The sequence below is a fragment of the Pyxicephalus adspersus genome, chromosome 1, assembly GCF_032062135.1.
Source record: "Pyxicephalus adspersus chromosome 1, UCB_Pads_2.0, whole genome shotgun sequence".
NCBI lineage: Eukaryota > Metazoa > Chordata > Amphibia > Anura > Pyxicephalidae > Pyxicephalus > Pyxicephalus adspersus.
In genome coordinates this window covers 69,159,927-69,176,668 of record NC_092858.1, presented here as the reverse complement: position 1 = coordinate 69,176,668, position 16,742 = coordinate 69,159,927, and the positions used below count along the sequence as shown (strand labels likewise).

The 16,742-nt window shown below is 35.2% G+C and overlaps 2 protein-coding genes across 2 annotated transcripts in view; one reads left to right on the top strand and one right to left on the bottom strand.

Moving 5' to 3' along the window:
* GAS6 (growth arrest specific 6) overlaps positions 1 to 11,217 on the top strand; it is a gene marked incomplete in the record, with an annotated part of 35,629 nt that extends 24,412 nt beyond the window's left edge. The window contains 8 exon segments of the mRNA XM_072402828.1: positions 892 to 1,013; positions 1,637 to 1,755; positions 3,393 to 3,582; positions 6,220 to 6,384; positions 6,779 to 6,947; positions 7,957 to 8,129; positions 9,646 to 9,871; positions 10,471 to 11,217. Of these exon segments, the coding sequence (XP_072258929.1) occupies positions 892 to 1,013; positions 1,637 to 1,755; positions 3,393 to 3,582; positions 6,220 to 6,384; positions 6,779 to 6,947; positions 7,957 to 8,129; positions 9,646 to 9,871; positions 10,471 to 10,622 (1,316 nt within the window).
* Positions 11,218 to 12,787: 1,570 nt separating this feature from the next.
* TMEM255B (transmembrane protein 255B) overlaps positions 12,788 to 16,742 on the bottom strand; it is a 26,402-nt gene continuing 22,447 nt past the window's right edge. Inside the window, exons 7-9 of the mRNA XM_072402708.1 lie at positions 15,131 to 15,290; positions 14,602 to 14,742; positions 12,788 to 13,318 (exon numbers count right to left, since the gene is read on the bottom strand). Of these exons, the coding sequence (XP_072258809.1) occupies positions 13,151 to 13,318; positions 14,602 to 14,742; positions 15,131 to 15,290 (469 nt within the window). The 3' untranslated portion in view covers positions 12,788 to 13,150. The remainder of the gene's footprint in view (positions 13,319 to 14,601; positions 14,743 to 15,130; positions 15,291 to 16,742) is intronic.

Below are 16,742 nucleotides of genomic sequence, written 5' to 3'. Positions count from 1 at the left end.
CAGGACCTGGAAATGTACTGAATGTGAAGGGTCAAATCACTGTTTTTAAAACTTAGATGTCAGGGGGAGATTTGTAATGTGAGGGGGTAAGGTGATAAGTTGTTTTTTTTCAGGTTGAGTTTCTGAAAAATGTTAGATAGCCATGATGAGATGGCTGACAAGTCAGGGTTGGACAGATTGGATAGATTTGATTGTCATCAGCATACAGATGGTACTGTAAGCCAAAGGAAAATATGAGCTTGGCAAGTGAAGAAATGCACAGGGAAAAGAGAACTGGTCTGGGGACTGACCCCAGGGAACACCAACAGGGAAGAGAGTGGGAGATAAGTAATTACCATTTAAGGCAACTTGAAAGGCACAGTCAGACAAATAGAAATCAAACCAAGAAAGTGCAGTATCGCTGATATCTAAAGCATTCAGCCTAGTAAAAAATTAGCCTAGAAAAGGAAATTAGTAAAGGTGCACTGCAATTCTCAACCTACATTCTCTGTATTAGTTTTTCATCCAGGTTGTTTTGCATTACTCCACCCCATTTATTTCTGTAGGTAACCTGGTGATTTGAAAGCACTTGTTAGAATAATTTTCAGACACTCCCAGTGAAGGATGTTTACTGTTTCTTACATACAGAAAACCTATTAAATACAAAATGATTGTTATAAAAGACTTCTAACACATTTGTCACAGAAACCGAAAAGATTTGAATTTGCCTTTGAAGTGTGATCATGACTGGTGATTCATGATGTAGAGAAGAAGGCAGCATTTGCTTAAAAGTATTACAGTTGCAGTTTGTTCCTGCAACTCTTTTCATTCAGTTTTTATTACGATTAACAACAGCAATATTAACTGTGTTAATGCATATATTTTTTTCTGTACTTCCTTTTTATCATATAGATATAGATGAATGTGTAGAGAAACGCTGTGAACAAACCTGTCTCAATACACCAGGTAGTTATTCGTGCCACTGTGATGGACGAGGAGGGGTGAAATTATCACATGACATGAACACCTGTGAGGTAAAACTTTTATTGTGATAGTTACTCATTTAAGATCTAAGCTTTTTAACTTTTAACACTATAATGATCCTGAACCTCTTACTAATTCTGGATATATTTTTACTGGTGCTTTCATTTCAAATCTGTTCATTAATAAACAACTGGGACTTTCCATCCAAGTGATTCAATAAAACGGTTCTTAAAATGAACCAAAACTAACATTATCAACTTCCAGCTGGTGGTATGTTACTGGTATGTGACCCTCACTAACAGTTGATGTTCATAACCACACCATTCAGAAAACGTTTTTGGTAAAATAAAAAAAAAAAAACATTTGCATCAACTCTAGGTGGGAAATACGTTATGGTAAACCTTATCAGAACTACATTGCATATTGAGACATGGTCAACGTAGTAGGTGCAGAAAGTAGGGAAGCAGTAGGGATAACTCTTTGCAACATTAATTAAATAAACCGGTCTTCTTTGAGACAGCTAAGGGTAGTGAATGTCATTTTACTACATAGGTTGCCAATACGTACAGTAATTGTAAGGATTACTCAATCCCATTAACTGTTTGCCAAAACCACTATTTTTTTGCTTGTGTCCTTTTCAGCATTCCGCCCTTACTCTGCTTTTTGCTTACAGGATATAATGCCATGTGTTCCTTTTGCAACTGAAAAAAGCAAAACATCCCTGTACCTTGGCAGAATGTTTAGTGGTACACCTGTAATCCGACTTCGCTTTAAGAGGAAGCAGCCAACAAGGTGAGGTTTATACCCTTGTACATTTGAGCTTCAAACTGAGCGAGATGAGCTATATAGTAGTTATTTTCTTTATACATTTACTTGTGTAATAATATTATTGTATTGCTGCGTGCCCCTATTCTTATTTGATCACTTTACCTCTGTTTGGCATACTGTATGCACACCTGGCCCCCCGCCTCATCTGGATTTCTTTCTGAAAATGTTGCCTGACATTTTAGGCTTTCTCCGTCAGGGTGAAAAGAAAATGCTGGCATGTGTTAAGGACAGACTTAAAATTTGGCTGTAGAATTCCTACTTGTTGGCTCTGTTCATGGAAACAGTCTTGATGTCTTTTTTTTTTTTTGTTGTGAAGAATTTCCTAACACTGAGAATAATGACTTTAGTGGGTTTCATGATTTCTCACTCCTTGGCCAGTAGCTTGCATTGACATTGCACTCAGGCCTCTAAAATGTATAACTTGATATCACATATAAACAAGGTTGATGATAAATAACTGAAACGATGTTTACTTTTAGCTAACAATTTTGCAAACCATGGCGACAGGTGTGAACTGTAACACATCAGCAGTATATTTTAGCTGTGATAAAATGACACTGCTTACTGTGCTGCCAAAACCTACAAATGAGATAATGTATGAACTAGTAATATATCCAAGAAGTTATTGTAGGTTTCTAACATAGGTTAGGAATGCCCAAATTCATTGTATATGTCCTTAATTTGTTATATTTAGCAATAAAAAGCATTATCATAGTGCAGCAACTTTTACTATAGGTGAAGTGGAACCCAGTAGTTGATTCACACTATACTGACAATTGTGTGTTTATCACGTGCAGCTCACTCTATGGCTCAGGTAAACTATTTTATACATTATTAAAAATGGCACTTCTGCCACCGGTGACTTGGAATTCAGTCCATATATTCTGTAGCTGCCTCTAAGCCTTAGCCCAGGCCTAAACCATATATTCAAACAAGGAAAAAAAAGATCTTTAAAAACAGCAATATAATGCACAAATGTACTCCTGATTAAGCTACCCCCTTGAAGCCATCAGCGGTGTCTACCCAGGTATTTATGGTTTGATGGATCTGAATAAAACTTCAGTTACTGCAGCATTTTGGAAATTTTATGTTTTTACCAAAGCTTTTTTTCAAATGCTACATTTGTAGTAAAAGGACAATGAAGATGATATAAGGAATATGGAAAAATTATCTCATCTCTGTGTTTAGTGTTATCTCTTATGCTTTTTTTATACTAGGAGATTTGTGGCTGCTGGGGTGAGAACATTGTTTAATCTCCAAACCCGTAATACAGATTTGTTGCATTGTGATGTAACCCAAGCATACTGACCTGTATGTCAAAAGATTGTGGAGGAAATTCTAGAATGAATAATTGGACTTTGCTGTGTCCGAGTTGGTTCTGTAATGACTCATTGCTAATCATTGGCATAGAACCTTTTCCCTCTTGCCACTCCATCCAAAAGTAAAGCTCTTTTTCACAGGATGCAGCAGTCTTTAACAACTAAATAGAAATCAGTTTATACAGTATTTAGCCCATTTTGAAAACTGGTCCCTGTTAACTTGTGCTGTGCCCAACTAAGTTTAAAAATAAATAAGGCAAAAATCGTATTTCCTTTTGTTAGACTTGTGGCGGAGTTCGAATTTCGCACTTTTGATCCTGAAGGAGTTTTGTTCTTTGCTGGAGGTCATCAAGACAGTACATGGATAGTTTTAGCTCTGCGTAATGGAAGGCTTGAATTACAACTGAAATACAATGAGATTGGACGAGTAACAACCAGTGGACCAATCATAAACCATGGTATTTGGCAAACTGTAAGTATTTTCTCAGGTTGGCCTTAGCTGTGTCGGGGTTGGAGTTTTTTTTTCTGAGCAGTAAGCAGTAAAAGCCACCATCTTGACATGTATGCATAATATGTCAACACTGCATGGGAATAGGACCTAAAAAACATCAGTGGGCAATCATTTAGTTTAACAGGTTGAAAAATGTATTCTTATGAAGTTTTTATTGGCTGCACAGAGATGCGTAAGAGCTATGCACATAACACAAAAAGTTCAAGGATGTTTTTATACAAAGTCAAACTTTTTTTTTTTTTTTTACTTTGCTTTCCTAGCTGTTTTGAAATTGTCCTTTACTGCTCTTAGCCATTTGCATTCTTGCCACTTCAAGAAATGTTGTTCAGTAAGGCCTAACTCATACACACTTACCACACTCATTCACAAACATTGTATGATTTGATTTGGTTGATATTGATCGTACAAACTTTATGTTCTATCGATTCAGGACAAATCATATTACTTTTTTAAAAAATATAATATACACTAAATAAAAGTATCACAGTTTTTTTAAACAATCATGTCTGTTGTCATATGGCCAGTTTTAGTTAAAGTTTCATATAACTATAAAAATGATAACACACTGCAGCTGGTTGTGTTGAAAAACTTTTTTTCAAAAAAAATTGTAGGTCTATTTTATTGGAAAAATCTTTCAGCCCAGACCAGTAAGTAGGCAGATGATATTTGCTCATATAGCTGCTTCCTGATGTCAGTGACCAATTTAAAGGGTACCTATGAAAAACCTAAATTGGCAGTTTTTTTATTAAAGATAAGAGTTTTGAGTTCTATTCATTGCCTTGTTACATTTCCAGTAAATTACTAATCCATAAGTAAGTTAGCGGTTTTGTACTTACTGGCTGTTTTGTTTTTTTTTTTTTGTTTTTTCACTGCTTCATTATTATATAAACAAACAAAGACACCTTGAAGCATGCACCTTAAAGCAGGCATAAACTCGCATAACATGCGCTTATCACAGCCCTTACCTCAATACACAAGTGTCTTTATGTACGAAAGTTTTAATGGTTAAATAAACCATCTAGCCCAGTCCCCTAGGCAGCATAGACACGTTCAATATTTTTGCTGGAAACTAACTTTCTTGATGGGGCTATGTGTTGGCTTAAGTCGTTCACCACTGAGGTAGCCACTAGAGCTCATGGAAGACCCATCATCTATGGGAGTTAGTGATCTGAAGCCTGCACAGGGGGAAGGAGTCTGTAACTGAGACCTAGATAGGGAAGGGTCTGTATCTGAGATCTGCATTTGGTGGTCTGTATCTGAGGTCTGCATTTTGTGGTTTGTATTTGAGATCTACCTTTGGGGGTAGGTGTCCAAAGTCTATTCTTAGGAGTCTGTAACCCAGGGTCTACATTTAGAGATCTTTACTTTCTGGAAGTTTTATTAGCTGTTATGGTAAGATCTCTGAATTACTCAGAAAATAAATACAATTTTCCTTGTTCCTTTTTTGCTGGTTCTCCCATCTTTTATTTTTTTTCTGAGAAGTTGCATAATAAACTCTACATCCCATTTTTTTTTTTTTTTGTCATAGCCTAATTTTAGTGGAATATTGGAGGGGGATTTGCAGATGACAGGCATTTTCATTTTAACATAAAATCATGCTTAAATGTTATAATAAAGGATTCTGCTATTATTTCCACATAATGGAGTCATGTCTAGTCTTCTGTTTGTCTGCCACATGGCATATATTTACATATAGAGAATTTAAGCTCCATATCCCTTAGGCTTCAGTGTTGAGAATTGTTGCCAGTAAGAATTAAATAGAATTTATTGAAGAATCCCAGGCTACCATGGAGTCATAGACCAAACCCTTTTTTTCTGAAAGTTAGTACAGATTTTAAAATAACTGGCTTCTTGATTTCCTGCTAGAATGATCATTTTGGTGTTTTAATGCAAGCTAGTCTTCTCTGATCTGTAACCTTTCCTTTAAGGTGGATTTAATAAAGAACACTTGTAGAACATTCTAGAAAGTTTTATCTAAAGTTCAAAAATAAACCGCTTTAGACTAAGATTTTTATATAGACAGAAAACAAACATATCTTGTAAGTAAATACGCAGAAACTTGGCCTTTCTTTGTATTTGAAGCATTATTTTTTTTTTTAAGAAACCAGAGAATAAAATAAGCATTTTTTGTACACCATAACACTAGCTTTATTTTATCTACGTTTTATCCACATTTTTATTCTACATTTATCCAAAGTGTATTGAGTTGACCCTGCCTGCAATGGCTTAAGAGTTGTTGCTGATGGAGTCATTGCACTGTGAAGGTTGTATATGCTACTCCATAAGATATGAGACTGTAGTGAAGTGTGATGTTTTGTGTTTCCTTGGTTTTAAAACTAACCCAAACTATATAAAAATATCTTCTTCATATTTTTTGTTTGTTAGGACTTATTATCTTTATAATTATTTAGGACATTTTTTTTTAATGTTATTTCTAAATCAGTTGGTCTATTTTTTTACATAATAAATTAAGTATCTTTCTTAAAAAAATGCTATATGTAATAAAGGTGACCGTCAACATGGAAACAGATAAGAGTTCCACTCCATGAGCATATGTCCAACATGAATTTTATTTAATGTTGTTTTATCTTTAATTAGATTTCTGTTGAGGAAATAGATCGGAACTTGGTGATAAAAGTCAATAAGGATGCAGTAATGAAAATAGCGGTTTCTGGAGATCTGTTTACTTTTGACAGAGGACTGTACCAACTAAATTTGACAGTGGGAGGAATTCCTTTTAAAAGCAGTGAGCTAATTCAGTCAGTAAGTGTCATCTAAAAGAGTGTTTTTATTTATTACGTTTACCTTTTATTTTTCCAGTATTCAGAAGTTGCCAACTGTGTTAATGACCTAACTGTAATAAAATAACAAATAGACATAACATAATAATACAATCCAACGCATGACATATAACTCTACTAAAAAATAGGATAGGGGTAAATTTCTTTTTTTTTTTTTTTTTTACCATCTAATTAACCTTTTTCAACCTTCATATACAGATTAATGACCTAACTGTAATAAAATAACAAATAGACATAACATAATAATACAATCCAACGCATGACATATAACTCTACTAAAAAATAGGATAGGGGTAAATTTTTTTTTTTTTTTTTTTTTTACCATCTAATTAACCTTTTTCAACCTTCATATACAGATTAACACACGTCTGGATGGCTGTATGCGTGGCTGGAACTGGCTGAATGAGGAAGACACATCGATACAAAACACTGTGCGAACACAAGAAAAGATGCAGTGCTTTGTTGTGGCTGGAAGGGGCTCTTTTTATCCAGGAAGAGGGTTTGCACTTTTCTTTATTGATTACAGTAAGTAATATAAACTGTTACTGAAAACAGAAATTAACTAGTCAGTAAAACATATGGACAGTAGGTTCGGTGTGTGTATATAGTAGTTCTTCCAAACTACATAATTCACCAGATGCATTTTAGTTTTGAAATACCTGTCCAATATCTTAAACCTGACCAAAAAAACATGTCTTTGCCTAAAAAAAGGCCACCATGGTTTTTTTTACCAAACTGTATTTTTTAGCTGATCGACAATGACCCTTGAATTACTTGCCTCTCGAAAAAATTAACACATCACTAACTAATTTTGGTTTTGGTCCCCCAGAGCAGAAACTGTTTTTAAATTCTGTTAAGAAAATCAGTAATGAAAAGATTTGTTGGCTTTTTTGTAGTTATCCAGCCCTTCCTAGCATGCCGATATTAGACTATAGTATACAGGAACAGCTAACAGAAGAGTAAAAGTACTATTTTATTTAGGTAACATTATTTTGTATGTAGTATGGGTTATACCCAGTTATTACTTTAATGTTTTCTTGGGTTAAGTTGCCTTATGAAAAATGAATTGGGAAAGCAAATGGAAGTGTATGTAAGCCCTAACCATGTACTTCTCTATTTGCCTTATTTTGTTCTATTCAATATACCATTGAAAGTTTTTTTTATCTGTATGATTAGAAAGAATTATGTATGTTTATTTTGCAAAAACCTCTTATGAGCTGAAAACATTCTGTGTTCACTGCCTGTGTGCAAGGAGGTGTTATGGGTATGAGGAAGAGGGTAGGAGGTCCCTTTTTGTATTTTATATCAGAACTAAAGTAGGCTGGCATGTGCTTGAATTTCGAGGGAAAAAGAGTGTTGTCATGTCAAAGAAGACATGAGCACACTATATTTCTGGCACTTAAACTGTTAATTTTGTGTACTTACAATACTGTAGTTATTATCTTTTTTATTATTAGTATTTTGTCTTGTGCTTAAAGATTTACCATAAAATTTATTTTCTAAATTCTTTTTTTCCCCCTCTGATTTACTGTAGAGGATCTATCTAATAAACAAGAAGATGAGCTAACCTGGAGAATAGACATCACTGCAAATATAAATCCAGCTACTGATACTGGAGTGCTCTTTGCTCTTGTGTCTGAGGGAAAAGAAGTTCCTTTATCATTGGCTCTAATTGATTATCATTTTGCAACCAGAGTGAAAAAGCAGGTAAAAAGTAAATGTCATATATTGTAATGAACATACACAGGACACTGGCTTACAGTTCTGCCAATTTCCACTCCCCATTCTAATTTCTTGATAATTATTTGTTTGAAGAGAAATTGTCAGGAATGAGCTTTGGCACAGATCTGAATCTTCACTGTTAATTTGTTGTAATAGTGGTGCCTTGATTCTCAGGGTTGAGTGAGTGTCCCATTAGTGACCGTTAATGCTTTTTATGGCATTGTGTTGGTTGATCTGACACTGGCAGTTATCAAAAACTTTTTTTTGTTTGCACATAATCTTGACAGCACATTTTTGCAATTTGAGGGTTTAAGTATATGTCTTTATCACCGAGATCAGCTAGGATGGCTCTGCCCCTCTTAGCTGGAATAAAAATGTAATCTCTATGAAATAAGGCTCCGATATTCTGTCAATTCTTCCAATTTGTCTGCAGCAGACATAAATGTTGCGTTTAGTCCTCCAGGAATACACTGCAGTACATAAACTCTGTCCAGTGCCTTTGCAAGAAATTTGTCCCCACTGGGTCCTCTTCATTGCACATGGGCAGTAAAAAGAGGATCCAGCAGGGACAACTTTGTTTTAAAGGTTGTTTGGCACCAAGCAGAATAGCAAAGTGAAAATGTCTAAAAAGAATCCATTGCTGTAAACAGAATCCTCCCTAGCGACCTAAAAAATAAAAGAATATAATAAGGGTAGGAGACATGTAAAGTAAAGCTGAAGCAAAAAAAATATGTATATTTTTGGAAATAAATTGTATATGAATAGTTTTGTAGCATTGTAAACCTTACATTGACATAGATTACCAGGTTTTCAATAGGTTTAAATTAATTTATTACACTGTAAGGCTGGAAAAACACACAGGTATCACACGGATACCAGGGGCTCTTTTTATCATACAATGCATCACATACAAACACATTTAAGCATTGGTATGTCTTCAATGAGGAAAATTCTAAAGCAGTAAGGGGAAAAAACTCTACCTAGACATCATTAATTCAAAGACACCTATCCAGATATTTTTGTGCTTCAGAAGCCTAGATTCAAACGTGACAACTACATTATATTTAAATAAAAAGGAAATGATCCAGAGTTAAGAAACTTTTTGGAACTCAATTACATATTATTATAACATTTCCCTGTACAGTCTCCTTTTAGGTATTTTTTTGTGTTCCAAGGTGAATGTGTCAGCTTACCATAAGGTATATTGGATTCTATGAATGTAGGAGAAGGTACTGATATCTTGTCAGGTCATTTCTTATTGTTTGAGTAGAAATAAACATAATATTTAGCTATTGTCAGATGATACCATGTGGAAGCTGTCCTACAGTTTGGCCAACACAACAATGTGTAAACACAGCTCAGTGTGAGGCATTCTTTCCTTGCTGTTACTTGGACGGTCATGCAGTAACATAGATGATATAGTATTACTGAAGCAGGTTAGCTGAGGATACATTTCTTCAGCAGTGACAGCTGATTTGTTGCGTTTTTTTCAATCCTGCAGTTCATCATTCTGTCTGTAGGAAATGTTGTTGTGTGTCGGTTAGAGGTAAATGTCTGCGATAAAGAGCACACTGTGGAGGTCTCTGCAAGCAAGGATCACATAGTACTTTCCTTTGATGAGGAATATGGACAAACAGAATTGCAGGAATCAGAACTACAGGACATTCTTTCAATCCTAAATGAGCACATGCAGCAAGGTGTAAATACCTATGTTGGAGGATTACCAGGTGAATGTTTCACTATTATGTTTATTTTCTGTTTGTAAAAGTGTATCTCTAATCCAGAAATATAGATGTTTTTTATTTTAAAGGGATCATTTTAACAAACTTACCTAGCTGGTCACATTGTTGGAGATTTTAGTTTGGCTTACAGGGTGGGTGATTATGAACAATCTTTGGGATATTCAGTAGAAGTTAAATTTTACTTTTTGATCTTTTTAGTCTATTATTTTAGGAACACCAGTTAAAGAACAATATTATGTTGTGTTCTTTATGAATAATAGAGAATACTAGTGGAAAGTCACAGATGTTGCCACCAACAGGCAACTACATGATAATGTTTTAACTGTTTAGTAGTCAGAAGCTTTAAAACCAAGCCAAGTAAAGCAGCATATGTAAGGGCCTGGTAACTTTGCAAAAATAACAGTGGTAATATTTTGTTTTAACACGAGAACTAGAAACACACAAACTTCTGCATTCCAAATTCTCTACTGCAAGGTTAATCAAGGTTCTCCTGGCAGGTGGTGCTTTAATATAAAAGTTATACAGAGGTTAAGAAGTGGGTAATGGAGGCATTAATGTTTCTTTTTTTTTTTTGTTTTGTTTAGATGTGGATGTCACACATACACCAGTCACTGCGTTCTATCATGGCTGCATGACTATACGTGTTCAGGAGAAGACCTTGGATTTGGATGAAGCTGTACACAAACACAGTGACATCACTTCCCACTCATGTCCACCTATTAAGTATACCAAATAGGTTCATTCCGTTTTTAACCAAAAATCTTTTTTTTTTAAATATATGTATAAATTATTCTGATTTTACAGTATTGTGTGTATAGTTTCGTAAAACACTGAAATTATGTAAGACCTACTGATTTTTACACTATGTCAAACCATTTATGACAGTATTACCCTTCCTTTTTGGCTGTGGAAACTGTCATTAAGCAAAATACCTGCATAGCAAGTTTCTGGTGGGAATTGTTATTCTCTGACCCCTCCATGCTGTATACTAGAACCTGGACAATGAAACAATAGGCAGCCCTAGAGTCAGAAAATTACAGCTTTCACTTATTAGTTCACCACCCTGGTTTTTTGCTTAAGGCATGATGGATACCTTTTAAAGATTGTAATATATTGTAAATATTTTAGAAAACTAATATTAATTGCCAGAAATGTGCAGCACGTTCTTTGTGGACTTTTGTCAGGAAGCAGCTGAGAACAGTGGTAATGGTATGTTGTGACAAAGATATGCAAAACTGGAAATTGTGTTATATATTTTTAAATACCAAAAACTGATTTTTTTTTTTTTTTAGCAACAACTTAAAAGAAAATAAAAAAAACAGCTTTCCATATTTATATTTTCAAATCTGTTTTATAGTTTACTTTAGCAGTCTCCCAGACAAGAACCCAACCCCCAGGATTGCAAACACTGTTGCCTTTTTCCCAAATGCTGACTAAAACTGCATGATGTCATTTCATTCTGCTGGTGCCCCAAAGTCTGTTAGTTAAGGTGTTATTTCAGTTATTCACCAATGTAACATGGCTTGAACATACATTGGTAATTTACCAATTCTTTCAAAAGTAACAGTGTCTCCTGCAAAGTATACTTGCCCATCCATGCACCCTTGCCATCATCCAATGCAGAAGGGCTTCTACAAATGGAAGAGCATGTTACAGTGCTCTGACAACTCGCCAGAACTGAACACCCATAAAGTAGACTATATGAAATCTGCAGAAAAAAGCTTTGGCAACAAAGCTTTGTGTGCCCCTGCAATGGGACAGGAATTGGTGTGTATACCTTGCTGGAGACAGCACTGTCATTCCCTTTCTTATTTGCTGCAAAAACTGTGACCATTTAAAAGCAACAACTCTTTAAATTGCTTGATGTCACTTAAATGAATGTGATATTTTTAGCGTTTTTTAACACATGAATGCCTAATGCACTTGCTCATAACATAATAACACGGCCAGGGCTGCAAGCCCAGGCCGAAATCTCTTGCCAATCCTGTACATATTACAGTGATTTACATGGGCTCATCTCATTACTGTACATGGAAATGTTCCATGTAAACTAACTATAGTTTTCTGTGGGGATTCTATACTGCTTAAATACTGGCAAGCACAACACACATGTGTATTTATTCATTGTCAAAGCAAAAGCATAGGGTTTTTTTTTAAATACAAAGTAGAACAACCAATTAAATTCCAGCTGTTCTTCTAGTGTTTGAATGTGTATTGTCAACTATGACACTTCAAGTATCTCACCATGGATCAATTGCAATTGTAAACTTACATATGGCTGGTTTTAGTTAAAGACAATGGTAACATCGTGGATTGCAGTCTTTTCGTTTTTAAACATTTTATAAAAAATCATGTTGACTTGTATTGCACAGATGTGAATTTTTGTTCATAGCCACAGTGTTTTTAAGAGAACAATTTATTATACCAGAATGGCCAAATTGCTAATGACTGCCCTGAGGCTTTAAAACCTTTTTTTAACAGCTAGTCTGCTTTAGTTCATTGGTAATATTATACAATGTATATTTGCTGTATTGGGTACACCTGATCAACTGCTTCATAAATAATCAAACCAAGCATCAAAATAGGAAGAAAGGTGAAATCTGAGAATTAAAACCATATCTCAAAAGCAAAAAGTTGTAAAAAAAAGGGAGCATGTCATTTTGACTTATTATTATTATTATTAAACAGGATTTATATAGCGCCAACATATTACGCAGCGCTGTACATTAAATAGGGATTGCAAATGACAGACTAATACAGACAGTGATACAGGAGGAGAGGACCCTGCCCCGAAGAGCTTACAATCTAGTAGGTGACTTATATGAGCTATATTAGCTGTTCTTTAAAGGTATTTTTAACTACTGACTTTTTATGTAAATTACAATGCCTCCTCTTCCACTTTATTGCTTATTTGTGGTTCATGGTACAGATCTGTGGACCTCATTCTCTGCTAGACTAGTGTCATTTACACTCCTTCACTTGACCACGTAACCAAGATATTGTGTTTAGTGAACACATGGTGTATGCATAACAGTATCTGTTCAGTAAAAGAATAGTTAAATACATGTAAAAAATACAAAAGAACTCACTGCAGCCAGTAACACATATTAAACTATATTCATGTAAATCTGTTGTCTAGACTATTAGGTTTACACCTGGTATATTTTGGAAGTTGGAAGGAATGTTACACTTTTTCTCCAGAAAGCCCTTTTAATCCTTGGTTTCCTGCAAGTCACACATGGTCCTTGCATCAGAGCACTGAGCCTAAGGAACATAAGGAGGCGGCTTCTCAACAGGTAACACCATATTAGAATCGTACTGTGAATGCAGATTTGAAGCTAATCCATTCATAGAGTTTGAGTGGGATGGATGCTGGATGTCATCCGATAATGAGATATCTGCAGAAGAAGTGGCTGGGTACGAGCCTGAAGGCTGCAAAATAGGAACAACAACTTTAACATGCTCATACAACATTGCTAATTATTTAAAAATAGTATTAATAAATATATTACTATGTTAAATGCACACATTTGATTATTAAAGGTAAAGAACCTGTTTGAGCCAACATTAACCTTCTCCATAAAACCAGGTGGGACCTGCAGGTATGTATGCATCTTTTCTGGTAGATATAGACTTTCATCATGTGTTCAGCTTGGCCAGTGTCTTTTAAGCGCTGGGCTGTCTAAGCCTTCCCACTAACATCATATAGAACTGAATGGGATATAGAAACATCATGAAATAAAAATCTGTGAGATGTTCAAGCACTAGGTTTTTCTTTGTCTGGCTGCAGGCTGCCTGATAGGTCACAGCAGGAGGAAATAATCACTAAAAACCTTCTAAGTTACTTATTTTGCCTGATTTATTAAGACTGTTAAGATACACATACATCTGTGAACTTGGGTGATCCAGCAAACCAGGCCAATTGTATCAGAGCAAGACTCTGTACCTCTGGTGACATTCTTCAATTTAATTTTTCCTCCACTTTTTAAAGGAATCAACAATATTCCAGTATTTTTGAATGGTTTAACGATAACAGAACAGGTATTTTATTGAAACTTTTGACAGTGGTGTTTAGGAGAAAGGTGATATCTGTACTCTGAATGATTTATTTGTGTATAAATTTCACCTCCACCTCCTTTTTTTCTGCAGAAAAAAAATGTTATTCTGCTGGCAGAAAATATTAGATCTTAGGTACTTCTAGTGTAGCAGATACATCATGAAGACTCAAATGAGTTTCCAGGGGGACGATCCCCCACACTTAGTTCCTATCCCCATACCATCTCTGCCTGCTATTGTTGGCAATATATGAGGTTAGGAAACCTTTATTAGTAAAAAAAATAAATAAAATGTATTCCTAATAAACCCCTTCTAAATCCTTGGTTAACCCTACACAGCCATAGGTAACTCCTTTAACGCCTGGTCTTTTCTGATTTTAATGTATTTATATTTTTTAACATTTATATTTCGGAGTTTTTTCAGATGTGCATAAAAAAAGAAACAAACTATACATTCCATTTGAAACATCAAGCTTTAGTGTGTGTACGCTTCATGTTTTTAAAGACAACCCAGTTGCTAAAACTTAACAGCATTAAAATAGTGAGTTGAAATTACCAAGCATTGCAATAAAGTTGGTATTTATTAGACTGTGTTTCAGATATAAGATTAGTGCTGCTGTTCAGATTCACCTGTAAAAAATCTCATTAATTTAAGATTACCTGCAGAGGTAGTGGGTATGAAGCATAAGAAGGAAGGGAGGAGGATGGAGAGCAGAAACCAGTGTAGGTCAGGATCTGTTGTGCTGGGTTGTAGAGTATCTGTGGAGGAGGTGAGTTAAAGTTGTGTTGTGAAATTGGTGCCTAGAAAAGAAGAAAGGAAAACTGAATTCCTTTCTGTATTTAAACATTGAGTTAGATTAAACATTTTTGTAAATAAAGTGCTGTTTGCATAAGCCCAAAATATTCAGGAATATTAAAAAATTAGTTTTGCAAATAGGCTGTTGCACATAGGCTGTTTACGATGTATGACAATTCTATGCCCCCATAGACAAAACCCTGACTGTAATCTTTTTGCTCTCAGATATATACATACATACACACACGGTGTAAATTTAAAGTCTATAGAAAATCCCTCATTTATTATATGCTTCATAGTTTGTATTACTACCTGATAACTACAATGAACACAATAAACATTTTCTGGACTATATGCGATTTAAAACCAGACTTCTTGGGAAAAAAATCCTACCATATCCTTAAAGGCTCCAAGGACAGCCGCAGTGACACTGCCAAGGAAGAGGCCCACAATATTTAGGACAGTGCAAGTCCACAGCAGCCGGTATAAGTGAACCACATCCTGGCAACCATTTACGCCAACAAATTCATAGTAGCTGCCAGACTGTTCTGAACTGCCAAGTAAAAGAAAACAAAACACTTGTCAGATAACCTCTGAGATGTTAATGCATTTTGAAAATATGTCCAAGACAACATGTAACCCCATCTCTATCTGTGATAAAGTTTATCATGGTTTTTCTGTGAATAAGTGAAAAGTCTTAGACATTTAATAGGATAACACAAAATTTGCTTTGAATAGTTATGACTTCTTTATTAGTTTGTAGAATGTTTTCTTAGATTTCCAAGCATTAGTTTTGTATTTGTATTCGAGTATATTTTCCTAACAGTAATAGTTGCATAATAATTCAGTTACTAGGGTGGAAGAGCATTTTGAAGTTTTTACCTTTCTATTTATAAATCAATTTTTTTGTAATAGATATAGGTCTATGCCATCCAAACACTATATTTTACTAGTACTCTGTAGACATTTACGGTGCAATCATTAAGTGCAAGTACAATAACATGAAAGCACTAAGTACATAGTAGATGTTACCTACCAAATGAATTGTAGAATTGGACAGTCATTCTTGAGATACACACACCTCTGCACTGTCAAAAAGATCTATTATTTCCTGGATTACCATTGGCTTCCCAGGCTGGGTTGTTTTTTTGCCTAGGGCATAGGTTAGCGTGCCACAGCTGCTGTTAGTGACATCCCCCCCCTTCCTCTGACCTTTTAATCTTTACTGTGACCCCCATTGCAGCATAGTGTCACCCCCTGTGATACTGTGCTGTAAGCAAACATCCTTTCCACATTGAGATGGCTTGCAGGGAGAAGTTGCACTGTCACTACCTTGACATACCTGCAGTCTAGAAACTTTAGAAAAAAGGTGAGTGTATCATACTTTCCCTGCATCATGTTGTGAAGTTTGCAGAAAGTAATTTATTTGACAATAACTTTGCTATTACATAGGATAACACACTAATGTATACATTTGTTTTTTGTTTTTTTGTACACTAAGACGTAAAGATGTAAAACATGTTTTTATAGGTGGTACAGTGTTAGTTTTAAGAAAAAGTAGTTTTACTATACCAAAAGTATACATTTTATTCTTTAATTTTTCTCATTTAAAGCATGGCACAAAGCATGGCAAGATTATTTGCAGGATAAAAATTTGCACTGGGTTTTTTTTTATTTATTTGAGACAATAAAATAACAAATAGCTTACATGAAAAAAATAATTTAAAAAAATAGATAAATTAAAAGTAAGCTAGGGGAGTGGAGAGTTAATTAGGATTGATTGGGGTTACCAACACAACGTTGTAATGCATTTGAGTTAAGAAGGTGCAGTGCAGCTGTAACTACAGCACCCACGGGTAAGGCCCCGGGCCCCGATGGGTTTACCCTAGCCCATTATAAGCGTTTTCTTCCTCAACTCTCTGCACCCTTTTTGACAGCCTTCAACGCACTTTCTCAGGAACACCCGCTACCTGCTGACTCCTCAAGGGCACATATCACTGTCATC